This window comes from Muntiacus reevesi, chromosome 2 (genome assembly GCF_963930625.1).
Source record: "Muntiacus reevesi chromosome 2, mMunRee1.1, whole genome shotgun sequence".
NCBI classification, from domain to species: domain Eukaryota; kingdom Metazoa; phylum Chordata; class Mammalia; order Artiodactyla; family Cervidae; genus Muntiacus; species Muntiacus reevesi.
This window is the reverse complement of record NC_089250.1, coordinates 15879251-15897805: the sequence shown is the minus strand read 5'-3', so window position 1 is coordinate 15897805 and position 18555 is coordinate 15879251. Positions and strand designations below refer to the sequence as shown.

Genomic DNA, 18555 nt, shown 5'->3' with positions numbered 1-18555 from the left:
GCACGCCTGTATTTGTTCAAATAAGCTGAATGACAGGTTACCTTAGGGTTCCCCTGGTGGCTCGGAGGGTTAAAGACCTGACTGCAGGGCGGGGAAACCGGGTTTGATCCCTGGGTCGGGAAGATCCCCTGGAGAAGGAAGTATCAACCCACTCCAGGACTCTTGCCTGGAGAATCCCATGAACAGAGGAGCCTGGCGGGCTACAGTCCATGGGGTCGCAAAGAGTCAGACACGGCTGAGCGACTTTCACTTAGGTGCTGCCCTAAGTGTGTGACTAGACTTACTGATAGCCTCCTCTGGTGGATCAGTACAGTACAGCCACAGTCTGTACCCTGGAGCGAGTGTGGAGCTGTCTCCTATACTCAGAAGTCCACGGATGTCAAGAGCATAGATTCACCACATCTATTATTAAAAAACTGCCAGGGTTCTGTGAGCTGAGGAGGAACCAGAAGAATTCACTATTCACAAAATGGGCTCTCATCATTCAGCTGGAGCTCTGCACAAACTAACGGACAGTGCTGCCACTCCCGCAGGTAAGTGTCGGTCTCCTCAGCCCTAGGAGGAGACTCCACACAACGGTGTGGGGCTCACAGACCCGCACCCGGCAGCTGACTTGATTCTACCCAAGTCCTAGTTGCAATGATACTATGGGGATTAATGTGAACAGCTATCAGAAAAAGGTCTACACCTTTCACTCATCCTTCTGGATTCGGTGTAACAGACTACCTAGGTATTATACTCAGACACACACAGACTCTCACACGCAGAGTGAGGAAGTGGAGGAAGCCAGGGATGATCCATTTTGACCGAGAGAAATCCCTTCTCTTGGTTTGATTTCTCAGGTTTCCCATTCTCTTGTGGTTGTGAGAGAATGGAGCTCTGCACAGTTTTTTAAAAATTGAAGCTTAGTCAAATTAAATTCGCTTTGAAGACACTTTGAGGGATTAATAATTTCTACTGGAGGAAGTTGCAATACCTGGAGGGTCATTAGCCTGAGAATTCTTTCCACTGACAACCACACTGGTGAGCCAGAGTCAGAATCTACCCTCAACACAAAGAAACAGGTGCTGGGGGTGGGGCCAGAAGACGGGGACAGGCACGGGGTCCTGGTTCCTGGGTACAGTGGAACACGAAGCTGGATCCTTAGAAACTCTGAAAAGGTGGGCTTGCCACCAATCTATGACAGAAATCCTAGTTTTTATTTTTTATTTCAACAATAAAAAATTTTCATATTTTATTTCATATTTAATATATAAAATATATAAATTTATAATTGACATATAACTATATAAATTATATATAATTTATATTTTATTTCAGCAAGACATGAGGAAATTTCACACCAGGTCCTTGTGGATAAGATGGAAAAATGGCTAGAAGGTGACAGCAAACTTGGTTACCTGCTTCTATCAATGACTCAGGGGAAGGAAGGCAGGAGAGACACGCTTCTCCCGAAAGACATGCAGACGTGTCACGAGTAGCTATGGCTCGTCAGACCCCGAAAGGCGTGAGGGTGGGTAAAGGAGGACTAGCAGGGACTTCTCTGGTGGTCCAGTGGTTGAGAGCCGCCTTGCAGTGCAGGAGATGCGGGTGTGATCCCTGATCTGGAAACTACGATCCCACCTGCATGGGGCAACTAAGCCCGTGCATCGCAACTGGGAAGCCTGTGCACTGCGACGAAAAGTACTGAGTGATGACAATGAAGATCCCACAAACCTCGACTGAGACCCGACGCAGCCAAACAAGTAAATACTAACATAAAAGGGGAAAGTGAGTCACATCTCCTTGGAGAAGCAGCCAGGCTGGATGGAGAGAGCTCATGGAGGGTGGAAATCCTGCCTGACCACCAGTGCCATGACCTTGGGTGAAGTAACAAAACTTCTTTAGGCTGCTCCTTTCCCTCATCTGCAGAAGCAGGGAGATCACCTTTCAAGGTTACAGGGAAGGCTGTTTTGCAGAACAGTGTCAGTTCTGCTGCAAAGTACAGCTCATGGGTCATACTATCCTGAGGGCAACAGTTCAAAGGTCAGGACAGAATTAGGACACATACCCAGACAGAGGCTAGAATTAAAGGCCCGAATGCACAATATAAAATTAATTAATGTGTAATCCGGCAGAAAAGTGGGGTAGACAAGCATGGTTCGGCACTAGCTCAAGTGAAAATAAGCAAAACCTTAGAGGAGTATGAGCTGCCTTCCACCACTCTCAAGCTATGTGTAGATGCTTTGAAGTTCACACTAGGGCTTGCTTCTCATGCTGTTTAGATCTTACCAGGGGAATGGTTTTACATTTTGACTCTGGCATTTTAATAAAGACAGTGGCAAAGTGAAACGGGGGAAAAAAAAAAAAAAACGGAAAGGGGGAGAAAAAAAAGGAGGTGAAAGTTTAGAAACAATGAACTGTAAGGGATGGTTGAAAAGAACAGGGTCTATTTGTCCTGAAACAGGATCTGAGTTTCGGGTTTCCAACAGATAAAGAAACATTTGAACTGAATCAACATCCCTCCTCTGGGAAGACCCAGTGAAGGATGGTTCCACGAGGACTCCCTCCTAGGTCCTCCCGAGGAACACCCTGCCCTGGGCATAGAGAGTGGGCTGGCCACGGCTGCCTGGGGACCTTAAATCATGGTGTGGGAAGCGTCCCGCATCCCTCCTGATGCAGGAGCTGATGCTGGAACACTGGTTAACACCCAGCCTTGTGGAGCACAGCTCAGCCTCCATCGAACTAGACAGAACAGTCCATCCTTGTGCTCATCAATTTCACCTGGAAAAACTCTGCATCAATGCCAAGAATTTCCTAGCACTCACAGCGTCCCGAGGCTGAGCTTTTGGCGTACTGAGGGAACAAGGAGTCTGGAAGAGCTCCAGGGGCAGGGCTCTCTCTCCCCCTGGGGACCCCACGTCCCCCCACCCCCATCCGCAGGAACTTACCGCCAGGTACTGCGGGGTGAGGCCGCCCAGACCCGTCAGGTTCCCCCAGGTGGCGGTGTTGAGCTGCTGCATCTGCTGCGCCAGTTGCTGCTGGAGGCGCCTTTGCTCCTTGTCCTTCTGGGTATCCGCGAACTTCACCACGATCGGTGAAGAGCAGCCCTGTGGTCAGACACAGCGGAAAGTGAAGACGGGGTTACAGCCTGGTCCACTGGGCTCGGGACACTCAGTCAGCGTGGGGCCTAGCTTTCTGAACGACTGTGCAGCAGAGGGGACGGGCTGGGCGGGTTTTTAAGTGGAGTGATGGTCCTTGGTCTTCTCTGAATAGCACCATCAACAGAACATTCCAGGGTCTGTCACTGGGGTCTGTGGGGCTCTGGTGCTTGGAGAAGCCATTTTGCTCTCGTGATCTGCTTATGACAGTGCCTCGCCTTCTCTCTTCAGGGGTCTTCCTTCCACCATCCCAGGACCTCCTCAAGGACAAGAGACCTGATCACTGGCCCTTAATCAAGCTTCACGGTTCGTTTGTCTGAAAGATGGACTCGTCGCGGTGTCTCTGTCTGTCGCTGTGTGTGACCAGGGCACAGAGGGGGTAGACAGAGTGGGAGTGAGAGTGCCTGTCATTCACGTCTTTTTTTTTTTTTTTTTTTAACTCTTTCCAGTGCTCAGTTAAGCATTTTTTAACTTCAGAATTGTGGGAATTACATTGACCCGGTAATATAATCGGGAGAAGTGGGTTTCGTTTTTAGGAACTTGGATGAAGGAAGGAGATATCCAGGGAAAGCAGGCATGAACCCATGTCACAGTCCCCATGTTTTTAGAAAATCTCCTCCTTCTCTGTCACATCTAAGCTATCACTAATCCCAGGCTACTGCAAATCAAAAATGAAATATCAGGACCGTGTTCTAGTCCAGGGAGATATATGTCAAACGGGAGGTGGAGATTTCTACTTGGCTTCTTTTCCTAATCAATCTTGCTGTTCTAGGAGCTTCTTTCCATGTCCACTTCCTTTAAAAGGCAGGATCGGGGGTACTGAGTGAGAAATGGGCATAGGTTATGTAACAGGACCAGCATCTTTGAGATGGAGACGGTCCTTAGGGAAAGTGAGGGCCTAACACCCCAGGCAGGAGGACTTCCTTTTAAAAGCACTTTTCAACATTCGCCACTTGGTAAACACTCAGTGGAAACCAATTGGTTTCCCTCTTCAAACAGCTTACTACACATTCCATCACAATTAAAGCTGTGAAATTTTGCTGAGAAAAAAGAAGTTAATTCTACCCAAGTGATTAAAAAAACAACAACACACTTTTATTGAAACTCAGCGTGATAACAGACCTCTCTCTTCTGTCAGAAATTTAATATTTCTATTTAACTGAGCTTTCTTTCCCCTTCCCTTTGGGTTCACTTTTCTTTCTGTTAGAGAACAAAGTTGCATTTTTTTTTTCTTTTCACCTTGGGTAGTTCCTGGGGATGGTGCTATGCACAGATGAGGCAATCATGCCTGTTGTTAACCCCCAAAATGTGGGGAAAGTGGGGTGACCGGCTGCTGGACCTCCAGTGGATTGATCTTCAGCTCTGGGGGTCACAGTCACAACCCAGGATGTTAAGAGTCAATAAACTGCATAAAAGTAACATTTCCACCATTAAAAAAAAAATCTATACTTCATTTTTCTTTGCTCTGTATTTTAGTGCTTCATCATTTTAAAGAGAGCAAAACCACTCTGAAGATGGAAATTATAGACAGCAAGGGTTTTGCATGGCAAGGACTGTTATTCTATCAAATTCATTCTGGAACAAATTATAGCATCTCCTCCTAACAGTTCACTTATGGTTGACTTTTTTTCCTTCCTTAAATACCAGAAAATGATACAAAGGCAGAAAATCAGGCCCATGATTATAGCTCAAAAAACGACTTGTATAAACTATGAAAGGGAAAAAACAGGGTAGGCAGAGATTGGAGGAAGGTGGGAAAAATCAAGGAACCATATAAAATTAATGACTTCTTTAAAGAATGTGTTCATTTAAACTTTAACAGTCACATCATTTTGAATTTGTTATCTCTTAGATCATACATCTTGGTTGAAGATGTAAGCCAGAGTCCAAAAAATAATGTGATTAATTAAAAAAGAAAAGAAAACAAACTTCAGTTATACAACTCTAATGAGACTGCATAATAATCTTCCATTTAAATGTTAATATTTTTGAATTAAACAAGAAATTTAAGTGTCTAAGGGCCCCTCTGATTAAGCATGGATGTCCATATTTAAAAACAAGTGCATCAGATCTGATTTCTGATAAGAGCGATATTAACAAAGGATCAAACTTCTGAAGAAGGAATATGCCCCATTCCCTATAGCAAACTCTTTTCCTTCTGAGAGCCTGTTACTTTCTTGGCTTGGGCTCATACCCAGTTCTGCTGTATTTTCTCGTGTTCTTCGTCTGTAGGGACGTAGAGAACACAATCCTCCTATTCGGGCGGGGGGCCCTGGGTGAGGGCACTGGGGTGGCAATATTTCAAACAGGGCTGAAATAGCTGGGTGAAAAAAATAATCTAAGGTGAGACCAATCAGGTGCAGATCACTCCATCACAGGAAATAAAAATATTTAAGAGTGAAACACACACGTATATCAAGACTTTCTTTTTCTTAATAGTCCTTTCACTTTCATTTCCAGGCTGATCTGCAGCTGGAAACCAGGTCGATCCACCACAGTGGGGCCGTCCAAGGTTAAGAGAAAGGGCGGGGGACGAGGGTGGGAGGGGAACACACACATGATCACATGTGTAACTGCATGTTGTTCGAGACTGGATTCCTAAGGTATTTCAAATCCCGCTAATTCTCTCTTATTGTGGCCGACTTTCACCTGAGCTTGCCTTCACGTAGTGGGGGGTGTGAGTGCCTTAAAAATGCATTGCACTGAAAGGAAAACACAGTGATTATATAGGTATGTTAGGAATACTGAGGTCAAAAGGAAGTCTGAAAAGGACAACAGGCTTTGCAATGCTGTCAAAACTCAGAAAAGTACAGTAAACATTGACTGACAAGGCCATGCACACTCTCGTCCCCACACGTCCACCCACCCTGCTGCTCCCTAGAAAGTCTGCCCGCAGAGCAAGACCCAGAAAGATCACTGAGCTCCCGGCATGCTTCGGGAGATGCAGCATGGCCAAAAAAAAAAAAAAAACCAAACGGAAAAACCGAACAACAAAAAAATTAAAACCCCCCGCAAAGGTGGAGGCAAAAAAGCAGCTCAAACAATAGAGAACTTTTGGCACATTAAATAAAACTGAAAAAAAAAAATCTTTTTTTCTTTCAAAAGATGAAAAACATAACTTGAGGTAATAGTACAAAGCCACCTCCAGAAAAGATCACCCGTACACAAAGATACAGTTTACATGATACAGCAGAACATGCACTCCCAAAGGATTCTATCAGACAATACAGAGTAAGGAACCGCAGATCACTCTTGGAATGCTTTTGTGCAAAACCCTGAAAGGCCATGACCCAAGTCACAGACTCAGAGGACAGAGCCGTCGTCTACATTTCTGGGCCCATGCCAGCGTATTTCTTTTCCCCCAAAGCCACTGTTGTCTCTCGTTAAGGAGACCACATTGGAGCCTTCGAGTTTCTTGGTTATTGTGGTTTTTTTTTTTTTTAGTAAGGGGGCAAATCTTATTTTCGGCAGGAGGGAGGCTCTCATACATGAACATTTGCGCTGGTTCCATCTTGTAGGAGAAGTCTTAACTTTCTCCGACACTGCTGATGTAAAAACAATTCTGTTTGTCTTGATTAAACAAATTTTTTGTCTTGTTTGTCACTTGACCTCACATTGAAAAAGAAGACAAAAAAGAAATGAAAGAGCCCTGTGACTGAGCACGGGGCCCACTGCAATTTGGAATGGGGGCTGTTAGCCGTTCAACCCATCCCACCCCGGGGGCTGGGGCATGGACTTGGTCCTTGAGGGGGGCCCAAAGATGCCCGGGTTAAATGGCATCGTGAACTTTACACGGCAGGACCTGGGCCACTGCAACAAAAGGCTCAGAAAAGAATGCAGAGCAAGTGGAAGGTTTTACTAGGTGCGTTTGCAGTCATTAGGGGAAAAATTCAGAGAGGAGAGAGCGCGGGAGGGAGAAGAAAGTGGGGCGGGGGGAGAGGGGTTGAGGGAGGAGGAGGATGGATGGATGGAGGGAAGGATGGTGAAGGTTTGCATCTGTGATGGCCATGTGAACGATCCACACAGGAGAGGCGCTTTCCATCCCCCACCACTTGCACGAAGGAACAAAGAAGGGCAGATGATACAGTACCTCCATGGTCTGAGACTGATGCATGGCTTTGATTGCATTCTGTGCCATTGCCCTTGTAGAAAACGTGACAAACGCACAGCCTGTGGGAAACAAGGGGACAGGGAGCAGGAAAGACAAAAACAACAAGACAAAGGTTTGGACGCTTGTTAAACCAACACAGTCTACGAGAACTGCCACAGGACGCCACTGTTCTCAGTAGTACATGAAACCAACACCTGCTCTCTCTGGTTTCCGTCTCAGGTTGCTTTTCTACTTACAGTGCTGACTTGCTAATCTGACCGAAGCAGAGAGAGTCACTGATGGATTCGTTTGTTTATTTTTAGAATGGAGTCCAGGGAAAGGAGGCTGGGTACTCTTTTTTTTTTTTAATTTTAAAGTTTTTTTTTTTTAGCCACAGGTTTGAAATGCGTAAGACCTAGTTTGCATTTTCTAAAATAAAGGGCTGCAATTTTACATTTTCTCCTTGGCTGACTATCATGACTGAGGGCATCCACTCATTCTGGTTCTATATTTCAAATGGGAGCCTTGCTTTTTAAGCAGCCAATAATAAAATCCTCACACCCAGGGCAAATTAGCAAAGAGATTCCAATAGCTTGAAATGTCAGCAAATAAATATACCTCATCTTTTCTGGGTGGTTTAAAAATTAGATATATGTATAAATACACATTCATGTTACATAAATGCAAATAAATATACTCAAATCCTGTACAACTACTTAGTAACTGTTAATGATGAACAAAAACAAACCCCCTATTAACAAATGCGCCATTACTCTGGGAATATTCAACAGTGCATATAAAGTAAAATGTAAACAGTTGCATTGGATTTGTTATTTGCAGCAAATCTCCATGACTTCTGAAAGTTGCGACTTGTGGTTTCTATCAGAGACTGGACCTCAAGTGGAACATACACAAGACAATGCACATTTCTCTGAATGTCTCCCCTGAGGCCCATTGAGCCCTCCACGGCTACTTTTTTTTCCCGGCTGTAAAATAACTAGCATCCATAGGGCTCCTTGCAGCAGTGTCAGCTACCATGCAGGTCACCGCTCCAACTACATGGCTCACTGCCCTTTCCACTAATAAAAACACTGCCTTCTAAAATTTACATTTTATTTATCATGCACCCTTGGGCTTCTCAGAGAAGAAGACTGTGAAATTAATGCAGATTCAGGCTGATTTTATAATAATACCACGGCACACTAAAAGCTTAGCTAAAGCAATCCAGACTATTTCACTTATGATCTCTAATGACTTTAAAAGTGCATTGATTTTCAGCTTCTTTAGCCTTGCACAGTTTGAACTTAGGTATCAGAGAATAATTTAGTGTTCCACTCAATTGCCTCAAAACATTATTATTATTGCTACTTAAAAAGATTTCCAAATGAAGCAGATCTAAACACTGAGGGGCCAAAGCTTGTCATCTCAGAGTGAGTGCACAGAAGTGGAATTCTGGCACCCATCACGTGAGACGCGTGTCTCTACGGCCAGGAGCCAAGCAGAAAACTCCACGTCTAAACAACCAGCGCGTGGCTCGGTGCGTGGGAGTTACTGTGAGGGCCATCGAGTACATTTTCTCTGTCTGCTCTGCATGTGTACCTGGGGAGATTATCAAGTCAATACTGTATTAGCACTTTTCCATCAAACAGCAATAAGAGAAAGCAACGCCTGCCCACACCCCCAAAGCACAACAACATCCAGTCATGAAAAAAAGTCAATGCATTTTTTTTTTTTTTGCATCATGCTGTAAGTTTAAATACACAAAAACTCTCAGTACATGGGAGGTTCATCTCATTCACCTCTATGTTAAGCTGTCCTAATGAAGCCTGCAGTCTAGCTCACCAAGAATGCCAAGCTATTTCTTAGTTTTTCCGACGTCACAGCAGCTGGTGAAGCTGTTTGAGCATGGTGCCTATATCTAGACTGGCTGTGGTTTCTGTCATCAACAGAAGCAGCTGGGCGGCCTCCTCTAAGGCATCTAGATGAGATGATGTGTGTAATGCCGTGAGAGACCTGCAACAGGACCTCTGCTGGCTCCATACTGAAATGTACTCCGCTCCAAGATGAGAGAGTCCCAAATTTACCATCCGTTTCAAAGTAATACTTCTTGAACACTGTGATTATCACTGACACTATTAACAGGGGAAGTAAGACCGGGAGATTTTTCTTTCTTATTTCTTATCTGGAGACTGCAGGAGAGGCACAGGAAATCATCTAATGGAGGCAGATCTGAAACCATGGGCTAACTCTGTTTCATTCACTTTGCTCTTGTTATTTGGGGGCATGTGCCAAACTGAGTGTCCAAGTGGAGATTCAGGATGCATAAAAAAACATGTAAAATGTCAACAAAAATCAATAAGGCACAGTATATGCATTTACTACAATTTTAGAGCAAGCAGAACTTTTGTTAACTTCAGGAGAAAGATCTAGCAATTAACAGGTCTCAAAAGAAAAGTCTAGCAAGAGAACAATGAAGTGATCTCTCTATAAACTCAAACCACTCATTGCCCTTTGCTCTATGAAACCTGCAATTAAAAACTTGACTGATGCTTCTAATTATACAGTCCTCATCCCCTCCCAAAAAATGATCTGACAAATCTGATGACTTCTTTAACCTTTTAATTCTGTCGGCAGCAGTGCAGTGAGAGAAAACCTGTCTCCTAGGGGCTCTGTCAAGTTCCACGCTCTGTGCTGTGTTCAGTTACTTAAGGGAGAAAAACGACTGTGTCATTTAGAAAGGGGGAGCACGTGTCTGTCTGCCGTTCTCGATAAAGTCAAGCAACTTCAGAACCAGATGTTCCATGGGCTGGTAGCTTGTCTCTAAAACAGGAGGGCGTGGGGAGTCCTACGACTAGGTTCATGTTGTTTTCAGCACCACTGAAAACACTGGCTTTGGAGTGAGCCCTCAAATCTGTGGCTTTTCACTAACATAGGGTCACTCGAGTGCCTATGGTCAAAATGGGCTGGTGCCTTCTTCCACAAGCCGATCAGATGACTTTCCACTGGACAGAAATGTCTTAGGTCCACTGTCCCCCTTCGCTTTCTACAAGTGAGCTTCTGCGTACAGCGCAGTCCACTGGGTCTCAGCAGGACAAGTGCTCTGATTTTATAGGGTCAGCCCTCAACTGTTCTAGGCTGTCATACATGCTGGCAAAATGCAGGAGAACTTAGATTTGGGGGAAAAAAATACAGGTACCAAGATAATGAGGCTACTTTTGGTGGTAGTGGTAGGGCGGGTAAGACAGCCTATATATCTTAAAGCTTCCAAATACATAATAGCCAAAAAAAAAAAAAAAAAAAAAAAGGCAAAAATTCCATCTGTAAATGTATCCAACCTGTAATTTAGCTTGCCACTATTTATTGTCTCCACTTTCAGAGTGTCAGAGATTGTTAATAGAAATGAAAGGAGTTGAATTTCTCTTATTATGGTGAGGTTGTCTTCCTGCTGTTGGAATAGATAAATGATTGACTGGGGAAAGGTTTCTCAAAGTAATTTCCTCCTACAGACAGGATCTAAGGAAAGCACAGAGCCCCGTCACCGAGCAGATTTTGGTACCCATCTATTACACTTGTCATTTCGATTGAAAGGATATCTTAACTCAGGTGTTCTACCTTTTCTCTAGGGTGCAAGGGAATTTTGAGAGAACTAGATGAATTCTTGCTGTGCACCAAAAAGACAGCGAGAGAGAAGAAAGGATGGAAAAAAGCAGAGGCACCAGCACTTTTAAAAGCACATGCAATGATGCCAAGGCCTCTTGTTTTCTGCTGCTTCTTTGAAGAGCAGCAACAGCCACTTTATTTCAACTGAAGGAAGCATAATTTAAGATAACTTGTGTGGCATGAGAAGATGTCAGCTTCTGGAAAACCTGTTTATAAATTCTTCTTCAGCTGTAGGAAGATCTTAGTGCAGCCAGTTTTCTTCTCTGTATCTTATAAGCAGGATTTAAACTACTCCATGAGTAAAACTCTGGAGCATCAGAATTAATACGATGATGCACAACCCCCAAGGTCAGGTTCGTTTATTTAAAACTGGCATGGAGAGATCGTTCATTCAAGGCTCCCGAGGATGAGGGAAGGCTAGGACTTCAGAGTTGGCAAAATCTCACTCCTGAGATGAGACTGAAAGAGTACCCAGAGCAGGATGTCACTCAGTCACGTCTGACTCTGCCACCCTGTGGACTGGACCTGCCAGGCTCCTCTGTCCATGGAATTCTCTAGGCAAGAACACTGGAGTGGGTTGCCATTTCCTCCTCCAGCAGATCTTCCTGACCCAGGGATTGAACCCGCATCTCTTGTGTCTCATGCATTGCCAGCTCTTTACCACTGAGCCACCTGGGGAGGATGACAAGATGCAGCTAATAACCCAGGAGGCCTCTGGCACAGGTTCCCATATATCTGAGCGTTTGGGTACCACGTGGACATGACTAAAATGTCACAATCAAAACTCAGTCCTCTCCCTGCACATGTTTTAAAAGTCAAGAGCCCACCCCCATATTTCAGATCAGATACAATGAAAACAAATGAGGATATAATGGCTACATCCAGACTGTGCTCACCAACATCCCTGAAAATATGGCCAATTCCTTTGTCAAGGGTTTTGGCAGGAGCATGTTGGAACATCATAAACACAGCTGGAATATTCTTAAACAAGCAGAAAGTTACCTTAAATGGCAGTGAAGATCTGACTGCAGTTCATGGGAAAGAAGAACGAAATCAACCCCTTCATTGTCTCTGAGTTACAGATATCGTGTTGCCACGGTGTAGCAAACCTGGCAGAACGTACCCAAGTCATTCAATCTGACCGTGGGATTGCAGGTGAGAACGTGTGTATTTTAGGAAACGGACATGCTCAGGTCTGACTGTCCAGTAGATGTGTTGGTGTAGGAATCTGAGGCTTTGCTTCTAAGAGCAGACGTCTTGTTTTACCTGCCACAGGTGGGCTCGTGGAATCCGGCCTGCTTCTCAGGGAAGGCTCACGTGGGGGGCCTGAGAGGCAGATCTGCCATTGCAGAAAGATCTGAATCTCACGAGGGGCTGAAAAGCATTTCAAACCAGGTTTTCCAAAATGGCAGAATGGGTTACTGCCCCCAAAGGAGAAGATGCATGTTTAGGTGTGGGCAAATGGAGTAAAGTGGGCAGAGTCTTGATGTCTGTTGAGTTGTTTCAACAGGCCTAGCAGGTACTGTCTATGTATAGACATGACAGCGTCCCTGGGGGTGAGGGCAGGATGGGCGGTCCTGTCTTAAAACACGGCACAGATCTGGGTGCTGGTGAATAACTATGGGGCTTTTAAAACAGTCTTTCTTGCCTATATGGAGATTATGATTTTTTTTTTTTTAAACAGTGATTCTAACTGAAAGTATAGTAGGACTTCATAAGTGTGAGTTCTGGCAGCTACTCTCATTTGGGGCAGGGGTACTGAATCAACAAGCCTAGAGGAACCGCAGCGTAACACCTGCCAGGTAGGAATATCAACTACTGACATGGCAGAGAAAGAAAGACATCAGATGCCTGTTAGCAACCCAGGGCTGCTAACTGGAAGTGTGCACAACTCAAGGGCATCTCTCCCGTATCATAATCATGTGGTTTGATTTAAATCCTTTCCTACTGACTAGTTTATACCCTGGTCTAGTATTAAAAGGTGCTTTTCAGAGCAGCCAATCTCTCATTTCACTTCATTTTTATTTATTCTGTAAACAGCTGAGCCAGCAACAGGCATGGAGACCAGAAATGCTGAGTGTTCCTGCTTGGGAGTGCCACTGATGGGAGATACTTATTAATATTTGATTGAAATCTGCAATTCTTTAATGAAAGCAAAATAGTAGCATGAAAGAGAATTGTTCTTTCAACAAATACACTGATTCAGGAGCAGTCCCCAGTACCCAGGAGTCCCTGGATACTGCTAATTGAAAAATGCACCACGGTCTGTCTTTATATTTCAGAACAAATGACTATAAATGAGTATTTTCTTTTTGCCATAGGGGATTCTCATCAGTTTGCTAGAAATTCAGAAATTACTTTTCTGTTGGAAAAAAGGGGGCAAGGAAGAGGATTCTACTCTTTACATTAAACCAGCATTTGCATAAAATACTGAAGAAAGTGTAACTTGTTTCAGAAATAGGCTGCTTCTGGTGTCAAGTGCTGGTTCGTCAATCGAATGGCAGGCTGAACTGGCCAATTTTTCTCATCAAGTACGGTGTCTTGAAGCTCTTTTCTGTGAAAGTTTTGGCTGCTTTAAAATCTCAACTGCAGAAGTATCTAACATATGCTTGAGGATCTCTAGACACCAGTGCTGTTCCCATCACTGCCCCCACTGGAGAGGTGGAGAAACTGAGTCAGAGACTCAAGTTTGTTAATCAGCAGAGGGAGAACAGAAGTCCAGCATGCCTACTTCACAGTCAAGGCCTCCATGACACCCTATGAATGGTCTGCTTCCACAAAAATGTAGCAGCATTCCCTGGTCATCCAGTAGTTAAGACCCTGCGCTTTCACTGCCAAGGGACCGGGTTCGACTCCTGATTGGGGAACTAAGATCCTGCAAGCTGCCAAAAAAAAAAGAAAGAAGATAATAAAAACGCAGAAGCTAACCACGCCCTATTAGAGGAGAAGGGCACATATTTTGACTGCTGCGATCTTCATGGGGGAAACTGAGGACAGAGACAGGAAAAGGAGTGGACAGCGCCCCAAGAGTTACTCTGGAGAAGTTCTAGGTCTGGGCCCCAGGGTCATCGGCCTCCAAGGCACTATACGGTTCACTGTGACTGTCTGTCCTTGCCCATGCTGTACGCCTGAGCAAATGAAAAATGCAAAGGTAACACGGAAACGTGAGTGAGAGTTGTAATGGGGGAGAATGGTGGTTCTTAGGACTGACCTGGCAGCAGAAAAGGGTTCACGAAAATACTCTCGTCTTTCTCGCCTATGTAATTCAGCCATGATGTACTTCCCCCAGGCGTTCGCTCTCCTGCACTGTGTGCCTATCTGCCTCTCCCGGCTGCAGCAGGACTGGATCATCTGATGTGATGGCCAGCTCTCCTGGCGTGGGGCTGCTGGGGTGCTGCAGAGGGATCCAGGATGCAAACCCTGGCAGCCTTCTGCTTGCGAGGCTGTCCGGGTCCCCAGCACAAGGAGCCAGCTGGGGTGATGCTGGTGGGGGCACAGGTGCTAAGTGCCAGACTAGCTCAAGGCATTGGGTCTGCTACACAGGGACCCCACTTGACATGATGTCTTGCTCAGCTTTTACATGCCCATCTTTTCAGGGAGTGTTAAGCATCATTTCCAGGCTGCCGCCTCCTCCCTCCCTCTCTCTCTCTCTCTCTCTTTTAAAGCTACCTTCAGAAGGAAATGTAGGGGTCACAAGCTTGGAGTTATTCCTCCTCCTCTCCTAGTTTTCCTCGACACTCTCTTTGTTTTGGGGCTCTGGGGGTGGAGGTAGGTGGAAAGCCTTTGTTCCCTGTGCCATTCAGCAGCTGACATCGGGAAGTTTTATGTCTAAAAGTCAAAGGAACACATGTTCTTCCTCCCAGGGTGCAGAGTTTAGGTAAGACTAGGGAGATGAGTGAACACTAGTGCCTTGATGCTTAAGGCCCAAACTTTTCTTTCAACATGGGGTTCAGGACAGGGGCAGGCAGTGTAGCCCTAGAACCAGAGATGGGGAACTGAGAGACATTTCTAATTATCCCTGTGGAACTTGCCTTGGAAACTTCATTAATTGAATGAAATCCTGTGTTGCCAAAACAGCTTTCTTATGAGAATGGACAAATGTGTTTTACACGTATGGCTTCCCCTGCGCCTCACTGAGCTGACTCAGGGAACTTAGTCAGATGACTGGGGACCCGGTGACAAGCTTTATGAGTGGTTTAAGGAAGGAGGTGTATGGCCTTGTCAAAGGGGGAGGTAAGTGTGGAAACGGAACAGTCGTCTCCAACCACCTTGTATCGCTGTTGGCGAAAATGCTGGTTTTCATCAGTGCTGGAAAGCCCAGTCTTTGCCTCTATCCTGGTGACAAAGAAGAACCTGCAATCTGCTGGATGAAGTCATTTCTCTGTCATTTAATGGACTCCCTATGTTTAAGACTCCAGGAGGTTTGCTCTTTGCTCTAAAACCCTAACACAGGTTGGGTTACTCTGAGTCTGTATCTGCTCTATGCTATGCAGGGCATTTTTTTTTTCTTCTTCTTGGTTTATTTCTCTGTTAAGAGGCCCAAACCCTCAACACCTCTTCCAGGAACAGGCAGAAAGTCAGAAAACTAAGATGCAAGCGGCACACATTCTCTCTTGCCCGCCAAGTCTCTCCCCCACCCATCCCCAATCTCTAATCTGAGACTGAAAAGCGATGTGTAATGACAGGGCAGCCTGTAGGCCTCCTGTCTGACAGTGATAACCTGAGCTAATATGCTGGCACCAGGACCTTCTCGACTCGAGAAATAAGAGGTGATCATTCCCGCCACGGTGAAAAGTTCGGGCTGGCTAAGTTCGTCCCGTGGGGCGTGTCTCGGGGCGACCTCCGGCCATGCGCGGGGCTGCGTCTACCTTGGCTGGGACACGGGGCTCCAATTAGCGTGGAAGGGCAGAGACGCTGCAGACAGCACACTCACCTCGGCTCAGCCCGTCGGGCCCCCGGAGGATCCGGCATTCTTCTATCTGGCCAAACGGAGAAAACATCACCCGGATATCATTCTCATTACATTTCTTCGAAACCATTCCTATGAACAATTTTCTGTCTTCCACGGCTAGGAGATAGAAATAATGAATGAGCTGAGGTCATTTCATCTTACTCCTTGCAGGCAACGCTTCATCACCACCTCCGACCGCCCCGAGGCTAACTCTTCAGACGCCCAGGCCACCTCTGTCCTCCCACCCGGCCCTTCCTCAGCGTCTCAGTTCCTATTCCGACGCCAGGAGTTTGTACACTAACAAAACATCTCCAAGGGACATGGAACACTGTTTTTAAGTCCTTTCCCTCCATTTTTAAGCAAACAGTAGTATGTTCACTAAAACGGTAAAGTTCTGGGTAACTGCTAAGTGATACCCTTGCATAGAGGTATTCAGGGATACAAATGTTGTTTTGTGGTCGGGGGTGGTGGGGGATAGATGTTCTTTTAACTTGAGTGACAGGGAAAGAGAATGGTCAGCAGAGGAAAAACAACAGAAACCGAGTGAAAAAGTGGTCAACAAAGCTTTTAACAAAGCGCTGACGGAAGAAAACATTCTCCTTCCTGATTTCAAACAGCTTCGTCCTCAGGGGTCCAGACGAGAACAGGAGAGAAGCGATGAGAATTTCTCCAGGGAGCTGGCTTCTGTTGGTAGCACTGGCTACACAGCCCCAGCCAGGGCAGCCCACGTGGTCTGTACCTTATGATTAAAGATGAAGGCAGCTGCAGCCAGGAGAATGTGGCTGCAGTTATTTAAGAATCTCGTGTGTGTGTGGGGCGGTCCAGCTCAGAGTGAAATCCATCAACAACAAAAGAAGTACAAGGAAGGAACAATACCATTCTGTCCATTTGGAGATACAATTTTTTTGGGGGGGTTGCTGCACACAGCATGTGGGATCTTACAGGAGACCTTAGTTCCCCAGCCAGGGATTGAACCCGTGCCCCAGAAGTGGAAGTGCAGAGTCTTAACCACTAACTTAACCAGGGAAGACCGGGAGGTAGGATTCATGATGAACGGAAATGCATTTGGGTGTCAGGGCAACAACGCGCAAATTCTAACCTTGGAAGCTGACAGTGGGTAGAGATTAGGGAAGGTTTATTCCTGATGACCTGGGAAATTTTCCGCCTAAACCAATGTGCTTGAGCTCAGGATAACAGCGTATGCTCGGTCTCAAAGGCAGGACTGTTATGGACTTCAACACAGCCTTCTGTAGGAGAGTGCAAAAGATTGTCCTAGAAGCCCTCAGGGAGAAGGCTTGCTTATTTCCCATGTTTGACTTCATTTCTTAGAATAATAATAATAAAAATAATAATAAAAGATAGCCAGCTACAGCAGCACTTCAGAAAGTCCTAGCTTAAGGGATCCTTTTATATCTGTATTATAATCTCGTCATTGCTATTTAATTGGCTTTCATTCCTGTTTCTCTTACTCTTTCCCCGGACAGTAAGTATCTCATTATCCTCTAACTGGCAAGAGTGCATCTGAGACTTGCCAGGGCCAATTGCTTCAGGTACCGAAGTCAGACTCCGTGCTCTGTGTCTTCCAGGAGCTGGAACGGACGATCTGTTGATGTAATGGAGAGAGACTGGTGTCCTCTGAAGCTGCGCCACCCAGGAGAGCGCGGCGGGGAGGGGAGAGTCTGGTCTGTGACGTCCACCCCAGTAGCTAAGGCCGCCTGTGGCCACTGAGCACTCTGAAAGCTGGCCAGTATGTGCGAGAAGGTGAATTCTTCCTGTGACATGATTTTCACTAATTTAAAAGCCGCATGTGACCGCTACCTTGGACAGGGTGGCGCTGAGGGGCTAGGAGCTCGCAGTCCTAGAATCCCAGGCCGGAAGTAACAGCCTTCAAAGACCACGCTGGGTGACTCTAAAGAGATGCGCGAGGCCCAGCAGGGGAGGGTCTGGCCAGGGGTCCTGCCACAAGGAGGCAGCCTGACCTGGACCAGGATCCGGCACCCTCCCTAGCCCGGGGTTCTGCTCTCTCCACTGTGCTTCTGGCGAGTCTGGAGGAGTCAGACAAGGCTAGGAGAGGAGGCCAGGGCTGTGACTTGGGGACCCTGGTCCTCACTCCAGCACTGCCCGAAAGGCGATGGGTGACCTTGGGGGCTAAGCAGACCTCTCTGGAACTTAGTCTTATAGTCCACAGAATGAAGGTTTCAACGTGATTCTTTCTCTTCTTTTCTTTCCTTTCTCTTTCTCTCAAGTGATGGAGAGAAGGTAGCCCAGTTATATGGTTCGCTGACTGAAGCACTTGGGTTTGGAGGCTCATGAACTTCAGAATCCCCTTCTGCCAGCCCCTCTCTCCACATTGGGTGCAGCTCCCAAGACAATGCAGAGAAAAGAGGGTTCCAAGGAATTCAGGCTGAAAAAACCACAAGTCCATAATCCCTGTGAACTATGAAATGTGCTCCAGGGTTTGAGAAAGGCTTGATGTTAGATGTGGAATCGACGCTGGACTTTAAGAAGCATTAGCAGGGTCTGGATGGACTGGTAGTAGGCTGGGGACATCACATATTAAGCAGAGAAGGCGCAGAGTCAGGGAAGAACAAGGGCGGTCCTTGGGGTGCCCAGAGGCAGGCAGCCTTACTGGAGCACGTATGTAGGATTTTCTGCTTCGCCGGCAGAGAAGGGGCTCAGTGTGGAAGGAAGGCCATCGGTGGTCCAGGACCCCT

At 46.0% G+C, this 18555-nt stretch overlaps 1 protein-coding gene across 8 annotated transcripts in view; it reads right to left on the bottom strand.

The window, feature by feature from the left end:
- Nucleotides 1-18555, bottom strand: part of CELF2 (CUGBP Elav-like family member 2) — a 545942-nt gene that overhangs the window by 43663 nt on the left and 483724 nt on the right. For 7 of the 8 annotated variants that reach the window (XM_065920970.1, XM_065920969.1, XM_065920972.1 and 4 more), the window contains 3 exons: nucleotides 15824-15958; nucleotides 7231-7310; nucleotides 2931-3089 (listed from right to left, as the gene is read on the bottom strand). In XM_065920970.1, coding sequence (XP_065777042.1) covers nucleotides 2931-3089; nucleotides 7231-7310; nucleotides 15824-15958 — 374 coding nt within the window. Of the gene's footprint in view, nucleotides 1-2930; nucleotides 3090-7230; nucleotides 7311-15823; nucleotides 15959-18555 lie in introns of those variants that run through there. The other variant, XM_065920976.1, reaches the window with a different exon arrangement.